We start from the raw sequence: 8,733 nt of genomic DNA, 5'->3' as shown, positions 1-8,733 counted from the left end.
AAAAGAGAGAGAATTCGAGACAGGGTTTCTCTGTAGCTTTGGAGGCTGTCCTGGACTAGCTCTGTAGACCAGGCTGGCCTCGAACTCACAGAGATCCACCTGCCTCTGCCTCCCGAGTGCTGGGATTACAGGCGTGCGCCACCACCACCCGGCAAGAAGGCCAGGTTTAATGGAAGGTTATCACCAATGTCGTCTTCCCTCAGCTCTTTGCAGCATTATCTGGAGGCTGCTGCTCCAGCCTCACCCACCTTGAAGCTTCAAGGAATATCTTCTGGCGCACGTAAGGAGCACCAGGCAGGCTCGGGAGGAAGAGGCTTCAGGAAATCGGCTCTGTGAGCCTGAATCCCACTTCTCCCTCTCCCCACCCTCCACCACAGGAAGTCCCGAGCGGCACCGGCTGCACTGCAACGCTTCCTCGGCAGTGCCAGGATGCTGCAGCACCTGGGCCTGGCTGGCTGCAAGCTGCCACCTGAAGCGCTTAGGTCAGTGTTTGCTACCCACGGCCATGCCCCCATGCATTCACTCACAACCTTGACCAGACCCCCACTGTCCACTCTATCCCACCCACAATCTTCCATAACCCCAACCTGCCTGGCACAGGCTTTTCGTTAGCACCCTGAGACCCACTTTCCCAGATCTTGTCCCCTGTGTGACATCCTCTCCCAGGGCCCTTCTAGATGGTCTTGCGCTCAACACGCAGATCCGCGACCTGCACCTGGACCTCAGCGCATGTGAGGTAGGCACCTGGCTCTGATTGTGAGACGGGAGCACATCCACACATTGGGAGCGGAACTGGGAGGCCTTCCCCCCTCAGGCTTAAATTTCCTAAGTGCGCCCTACCTCCACCTCCAGCTGCGCTCTGCGGGTGCCCAGGTGATACAAGACTTAGTCTGTGATGCGGGTGCATTGAGCTCCTTGGATCTGTCGGACAATGGTGAGGCCACCAGGGAACCCATCCACACTCCCACTATTCACCCGATTCCTAGGGGGGACCCCGCCCTGGCAGCATCGACTTGTGCCTCACCCTCATTACCCTCAGGCTTTGGCTCCAATATGGTGACTCTGGTGCTCGCCATTGGGAGGAGCCGGTCTCTGAAACACGTGGCCCTTGGAAGAAACTTCAACGTTCGGTGCAAGTAGGCCCCAAGCCCATCCCCATACCTCCCAGATAGGACTCTGCCACCCAGGCAGTCCTCTCACGGCGGCCCCTGCCCACAGGGAGACCCTAGACGATGTCCTGCACCGGATCGTCCAGCTCATACAGGACGATGACTGTGTAAGTTCACAGATCCCTGGGGGCTCCTCAAGCAATTAGCCTCCTAGAACGCCCCTCACTTTCTCTTCTTCAGATCCTCTTTGCCGAACCTGGTTCCGATCGTCCATCAATGTTTTTCTTTTAATCACAGCCCCTGCAGTCTCTGTCAGTGGCTGAGTCCCGGTTGAAGCAGGGTGCCAGCGTCTTGCTTCGGGCTTTGAGCACCAATCCTAAACTGACAGCACTGGATATTAGTGGCAATGCCATAGGGGATGCTGGCGCCAAGATGCTAGCCAAGGCTCTACGAGTCAACACCAGGCTACGGTGGGCATGGTCATTACAAGGGCTGGGACCAACAAGAGAAGGAAGGGGGATATATTAGAGGGGTGTGGGGGGCTAAGGAGTTCAGGCTGATGAGGTAGATGGATGGATAAGGCCAGAGGGTTGGGTGAGGCTCTGCCCCAGCTGAAGCCTGGTGGGGCCCAGGTCTGTGATCTGGGACCGAAACAACACATCTGCTCTGGGCCTGCTGGATGTGGCCCAAGCCCTGGAACAGAACCACAGCCTGAAGTCCATGCCGCTGCCACTGAATGATGTAACACAGGCAAATCGCAGCCGCCCAGAACTAACAGCACAAGCAGTCCATCAGGTGGGGGTCTCCTCTTGTTCTCCTCCCTTTTATAAGTGGAGACTCCACCCCCTGGCTTCTCACTATCCTATGACTGCAGATCCAAGCCTGTCTCTGGAGGAACAACCAGGCAGACCCTACTTCTGACCTCAAGCCCTGCCTTCAGCCCTTGGGTCTGATTTCAGACCACTCAGAGCAGGTCAGTGTTCCTTCCCTTAACCTTGAGTACCTGGGCACCCGAGTCTGAGAGTATGACTTTCTTGGGTCAAGTGGTCTGAGTTCTGTGTCCCAGACAATTTCTCTCGTTGGTCACCATTCCTGAAAGAATAGGGAGTTTGGCTGCCTCACTTTAAGTGTGTAAATAAGCTCTCCCTGTTGTGGTCTCATCTGACTTCCCATTCAAGGCTCCTCTCCTCTCTCCACTCAGCTCTGTGCGGCTAGCTTCAGCAGTCCTCTCTCTGGCATGAATTTCCCTCCACTAACCTGTCTTTCTGAGTTGTTCCTACTTCTGCATTCCCAAGCCTCCATATTCTCATCCAAGCTCTGAAGCCCAGTTACCTTGATCCAGAAACCCTGAGGGGTAGGCTTTTTGCACTGCATGCCTTCAAGTGATTTTTTTTTAAACTATTGCATTTATTTATTGCATGTGACTGTGTGTGCACACATGCACCCACATGCCCATGCTCAAAGGGACATGTGGAAGTCAAAGGATAACAAGCAAGATCCAGTTCTCTCCTTCCCCAATGTGGGTCCCAGGGATGAACTCATGTCATCAGGCTCAGTGGGTTACTCCTGGGCTATCTCACAGGCTCTCAAATGGTTGCATTATCATCCACAAATCCCACTCTCTAACATGGAGCTCAATTTCTTTGGTGCCTAAATCACTAAATGCCCTTCTAGGTCCCTCCTGGCCGTACTGGAGCCATCAGAGCCTTGGTATGCCTCGGAGCCATCTCTAAAACACACAGTCCTTACCCCAGATCAGCCATCTTATGCTTCCTCAGTGTCTGTCTCTCTCTCTCTCTCTCTCTCTCTCTCTCTCTCTCTCTCTCTCTCTCTCTCTCTCTTTCACACACACACACACACACACACACACACACACACACACACTTACCTATCCTTGTATCCTTGGTGAGGATGGTTGAGAAGATTCTAAAACATTGTCCAAAGCTTTCCGTCTTGTAGGCCTGTGGGAAGTATCAAGTCCCGAAAACAGCCCAAAGGGAAAGAGCCCACTATCCTACCTTGAGCAGATTGGGTTTCCCAAGCACTTGCTTCATAGCTTGCCTTCAGGGCTTCACTTGCCCTGTCAGAAACCCTGGAAGGGAGGCAAGACGGGGAGACTCATAAGGGACGAAGGTGGGTCTAACCCGTGATTCTCCTCAGGAAGTGAATGAACTATGCCAGTCGGTGCAGGAGCATGTGGAGCTGCTGGGCTGTGGGGCTGGGCCCCAGGGGGAGGTTGCTGTGCACCAGGCTGAGGATGCCATCCAGAACGCCAACTTCTCTCTCAGTGTGAGCTCTCCCTCCCCCACGGTGAGGACCTTTCTGTTCCTAACCAAATGTCAGCCTGCAGCTCTTTTGGTTCCTTGGCCTTCAGATCCTTCCCATTCTGTATGAGGCTGGGAGTTCTCCAAGCCATCACTGGCAGCTGCGACAGAAGCTGGAGGGCCTCTTGGGTCAGGTGGGCGAGGTCTGTCGCCAGGACATCCAGGTAAGGTGCTGCTCCTGCCCTAGCCTCACCTCCCTCTGCAGGCTTGATCCTCAGTCCATAGGCTTGTCTGTGATATGCCCTTAGTCAGCAGTGATTTAATGGGGGCTCACACCCTTAAGCCAAGGGGCCTAGGCTCTAGCCAATACTGTTACCATGTTATAACCTTTGCCCAGGACTTCACTCAGACTACACTGGATACCACAAGGAGCCTTTGCCCACAGATGTTGCAGAGACCTAGCTGGAAGGAGCAGCTAGAGGGAGTTCTGATGGGCTCCAGGAGCCTTCCAGAACTGCTTCCAGAACATCTGCTGCAAGATGCCTTTACTAGGCTGAGGTAAGCAAGCTCCATTGGGCTGGGCAAAGCTGGGCAGAACCAGCACACTAATCCTCACCCTCTCCTGCCTTTAGGGACATGCGCCTGTCAATCACAGGGACCCTAGCAGAGAGCATTGTGGCTCAGGCTCTTGAAGGTCTTCATGCAGCCCGAGATCGACTGGTGAGGGGAAGCTTTGCATGTATTTCACAGTAACCTGTTAAACACTGACAGGGGCCCCAGTAATGACTTATGAGGTCATAAGATAACTACTTTAGGGTTATCTTAGATCTGCCTATCTTTGGGTGGTCTGGTACTGCAGATGGAGAGTCTAGCTCAGCAGGCACCAGTGACAGTGGACCCTGCTGTACCATCACTGGATGGAGATGAGCTCACCCACCTTGAGCCTGAGGGATTGGAAGATCTTTTCTTTCCCATGGAGAAGGAAGAGGAGAGAGAGGTGAGCGCCTCCGTCTCCACAATCCCATGCCTAGAACCCCAACTCTTCCCTTCTTGCTCTGCGAGGTTGAAGGTGAGTAGCAGTTCAGGGTTGTGCCCCACTCCAACCCTACACTGAGACTGTACCCATCCCACCAGGATAGCGGTTCTTCACGGAGATGGCTTGAGCCCAGCTATTGTATGCACCTGGTCCCCTCCCTTCATGGTAAGTCAGGCCCTGGAGGGAAGAGAGTTTACCCAAGTGGACTGAAGCTCTGTTAAATCTGGGCACTTAGATACTCATTCAGCCCTGTCCCAGGTATACCCTAACCCCTCCCTGAGCCAGGCCGGAAAGAAAGCCGGAGTCAGCTCTTCTCAGAACCGTGTGAGACCTGAACAGAATAAGACTAAAATACCTTCTTCTCTGCCTCCCTCCCCCCCCCATCCCCCCCACCTGCCCCTAACCCCAGGACGCGCATGCTTGGCGGCTGCTCGGAGCCGCGCGCACTCGGGGCCGCGCTCAGCACCGCGGACAGCGGCGGCTGGGGGAGGGGCGGGCGGCGTAGCCGGGCCCCTCCCCGCGCCCTGGGCGGGTCCCCCGCCGCCCGCCCTAGCGCCTCCGCCACCTCCCCGGGTTCGACGCTCTGTGCTCTTCTGGTGCTTTCGCCTCAGGTGCTGCTGAGGAAGCAGAGTGGGACCCCGAGCTGGCAGCTCCGGGGGAAGATGCAGAGCCGCAGGCTGGGCCGTCCGCACGCGGCTCGCCAAGCCCCGCCGCCCCGGGGCCACCCGCTGGCCCGCTGCCTCGCATGGACCTGCCACCCGCCGGGCAACCCCTACGCCATCCGACCCGGGCCCGGCCGCGGCCACGTCGCCAGCACCACCACCGCCCGCCGCCGGGGGGCCCCCAGGTAAAGTGCTTCCCTCCCCCCTCGCCCCGCTTAAGGGTCATGGGTGGTCCATTCCCTCCTCACTTGCTACAGAAGACAAGGAGATGGGTTGTGGAGGCCCAAGGCCACCCGGTCGTGCCCTATCATCTTCCTGGTCCCCCTCCACCTCGGGCCATGCCCATAACGGGCCAGTGGTGTGATTTCCTGCCAGGAGCGCCTAGACTCCTGCCTTGGAGTGTGGTCTGCTGTATGCGTGGACGTGTGAGAGCGGGTGTCCGCCTTGCCCTCCCTCTCCTGGGGCTACTGAAAAATACTGGGCAGCTGGGCCGCGGGACACCCCTGCGTCTGCTGTGCACCAGCGGGTGGATGTGTGTGTGGGCTGGGTATTGGCAGGGCCAGTGGGCACCGGCAGAAGGAGAGGAGGAGCCGGCCGGAGGCCCCCTGAGGGTCTGACGCAGCAGCGGCGCCACTGAGCCGGGATGATCGGCCGGGTGGGGTGGGGTGGAGGTGGAGGGTTAGGGTACTGGGGGGTGGTGTTAGGAGTAGAAAGGGTAGCATATTGGAATGTGTGACCCGTAGGTGTTTGCTTAGTGATAACCAGGGTATAGCATCTTCTGTGTAACAAGAACGGGTGTGGACTGGGCGGGTGGACTATGGCAGCAGGGAGGAATGAAACCCAGCACGGTACAGACAGCACCCCAGCTCTGGGATATACTCAGGCCAGGTCACTGGGAAGAAGTGGGGGTGGGGGAGAGCCACAGTTCTCAGTCCTGACTCCTAACCTCCCAATGTCTCCCAGGTGCCCCCAGCCCTGCTTCAAGAAGGGAATGGGCTCACAGCTCGTGTGGACGAGGGTGTGGAAGAATTCTTCTCCAAAAGGCTGATCCAGCAGGATCGCCTGTGAGTGAGGGTCACTTGCTGGGGGCGGAAGAGGGTGGGACATCCTTGAGTTTCTTCACTCACTGATGGTTGTTCCTACAGCTGGGCCCCAGAGGAGGATCCAGGCACTGAGGGTGGTGCTCCTCCTGTGCCCCGCACACTCCGAAAGAAGCTGGGTACCCTATTTGCCTTTAAGAAACCTCGGTCAACAAGGGGTCCAAGATCGGATCTAGAAACTAGCCCTGGAGCAGCCCCTCGTGCCAGAAAAACCACACTTGGGGACCTGCTTCGACCACCAGCCCGTCCAGGCCGGGGTGAGGAGCCTGCAGGGGCAGAAGGGGGCACTGGCAGCCCTGACTCTGCTCGCAGAAACCGGCCTCGGTACACACGAGAAAGCAAGGCCTACTCCATGATTCTGCTACCTGCTGAAGAGGAGGAAGCAACAGTGGGTGCCAGACCGGACAAGGTAAGGACTGATGTCAGGGTCTAAGGGCAGTTCGGGAATAGGAAGCAGTGGGTGCGCTCTCCACTCAGGCATCTCTATCCTCAGAGGCGGCCTCTGGAACGGGGAGACACAGAACTGGCTCCGTCTTTTGAGCAGCGGGTTCAAGTGATGCTGCAGAGGATCGGAGTAAGCCGGGCCAGTGGGGGTGCCGAAAGCAAGAGGAAGCAAGTGAGTTGGGGTGTGTGAACTGAGGGGGCAGGTGGCATGTGGCAATCTGGATGACATATGTGACCAAGAAGGGGAACACACACGGCACAGATCGATCTAGTTGTCTTACCTGTAAAATAGTCATTGATCTTTCTTCCTTCTTGCTTCTGACCTAGCCCAGATATGTACCTCCTAGGGAGTAGGAACTTTCTCCAAAGATTCTTAACAGAAATTTGACCTTGTTAGCTATACCTGAAAACAGTCCTCCAGGACTTCCTCTGTCCAGATTCCTAATCCTGCAGCAAGATCTTATGGGACCTTGGTCCTGGCCACCTAAGACCTCCCTGCTCTCCTTTGGAGCATCTTAGCGCCTCACATGGCCATCGGTTTATACCGTCTGTCCTATGTCTGGCTGTGCACTGGGTAATTCAGGTTCCTTTTCAGCTGTCCCTGCAGTTCCGTGTGAACCTTCCCTCGCTCCCTTTCATGCTCACCCTGATAATGTCATCCCAGTCATGGTCTTTATTATGAATCACATCCCTGTGTACCATCCACTTAACCGTTTTCCAGGAAAAAGACTTATGTAATGAGACCTAGCCTGAATTTAGAGACATTGAAGTCTGGGAAGAATCATAGACGAAGTCCCATTATCTGCTGGGTGTGGTGGAAATCTCAGCCTTTAGGAAGCTGGGGAAGGACTGCAAGGAAGCTTGAGCTGTACAGTGAGACTAGCTACTTGTTGTGACTAACATGCACAGTTTTGTGTCAACTCTGTCACAGCAGATGGTAAGGTCAGAGGGCAGGGACTAGGTTTGCCATGTTCTGGCCATCCCATGGTATGCATTCCGTAGCTAGGTTTTAAGAACATGAATGAACAGAAACAGGGCAGAGTAAGGGTAACAGGGCTGAGGACGTCTGACTGATTTGTTTCCTACAGAGCAAAGATGGTGAGATCAAGAAGGCAGGCTCAGATGGTAAGTAGGACCCTGGAACAAGGAAATATATTTAGGGGGAGGTGGCCTTAGAGATAGTCCCTAAGGTACTTGCTCTCCTGGGGGAGGGACAGGCTGTTTTTCCTCCCTTTACCATTAAGGTCTGGCACCTAAGCCTCTAGTCCTACCTTGCAGGTGACATTATGGACAGTTCCACAGAGACCCCTCCCATCTCAATCAAGTCCCGTACCCACTCTGTGTCTGCTGGTGAGTGAGGGCCACTGTATATGTTGAGGGAGGTACACGGATTGTGAGGCAGGGGATCAGACCATTGCTCAGAACCATCTCCAAGGCCAGGCTCAGGTGTTAGCTGACGCTTATTTCTCCATCCAGATCCCTCATGTAGGCCTGGGCCAGGGGGCCAGGGGCCTGAATCTGCCACCTGGAAGACACTGGGGCAGCAGCTGAATGCAGAGCTCAGAGGCCGTGGTTGGGGACAACAAGATGGTCCAGGGCCCCCCTCCCCATGTCCCAGCCCAAGTCTCCGAAGAACCAGCCCCTCCCCAGACATCCTGAGTCTCCCAGAGGACCCTTGCTTGGGTCCTCGAAATGAAGGTAGGTAGGCACCTCACTCCTAGGCTGGGACCGTACTCTTAGGCTGGGACCGGCGGAGTGTCTGCTGGGAACTTGATTCATCTGGAAACACTAAAAGTGGGAGGCAAAGACTGGGTGTGGGCAGCTACTGGGAACATACCCTGATATCTTGGCCTCCTCTAGATGGCCAGCTGAGGCCGAGGCCTCTCTCAGCAGGGCGGCGAGCCGTGTCTGTGCATGAGGACCAGCTCCAGACCCCTGCGGGTGAGGGAGACACCTCTGTCTGTGCTTGAGTGCAGGAGATGGGGGAGGGTGGGCTCCTGGACTTCTGTCTTGGTTCTGGGCCTTGGGCAGGACCAACAGTGCTGGAGCAATCCAGAAACCCAAAGGCCCAGTGTAGTCCAAGAGTGACAAGCCCTTCCTGCTAGTCCAGGCTCTACC

General features: G+C 56.0%; 1 protein-coding gene across 1 annotated transcript; it reads left to right on the top strand.

The window, feature by feature from the left end:
- Nucleotides 1–203: 203 nt before the first annotated feature.
- Carmil2 (capping protein regulator and myosin 1 linker 2) lies at nt 204–8,715 on the top strand (the record flags this gene model as incomplete). The annotated part of the gene is made up of 23 exons (XM_036175782.1): nt 204–280; nt 378–482; nt 667–736; nt 853–934; nt 1,040–1,136; nt 1,219–1,276; nt 1,407–1,579; nt 1,742–1,904; nt 1,984–2,082; nt 3,270–3,398; nt 3,484–3,597; nt 3,771–3,931; nt 4,006–4,093; nt 4,233–4,370; nt 4,508–4,574; nt 5,021–5,256; nt 6,035–6,135; nt 6,217–6,580; nt 6,665–6,787; nt 7,704–7,740; nt 7,894–7,965; nt 8,092–8,313; nt 8,476–8,715. Coding segments are annotated over 23 exons (2,886 nt in total), but the record flags the coding sequence as incomplete, so codon positions are not given.
- Between the last annotated feature and the right edge of the window lie 18 nt (nt 8,716–8,733).

The sequence above is a fragment of the Onychomys torridus genome, unplaced genomic scaffold, assembly GCF_903995425.1.
Source record: "Onychomys torridus unplaced genomic scaffold, mOncTor1.1, whole genome shotgun sequence".
Taxonomy (NCBI): Eukaryota; Metazoa; Chordata; class Mammalia; order Rodentia; family Cricetidae; genus Onychomys; species Onychomys torridus.
Note: the sequence above shows the minus strand (reverse complement) of the source record. Positions and strands in the feature narration are given on the sequence as shown.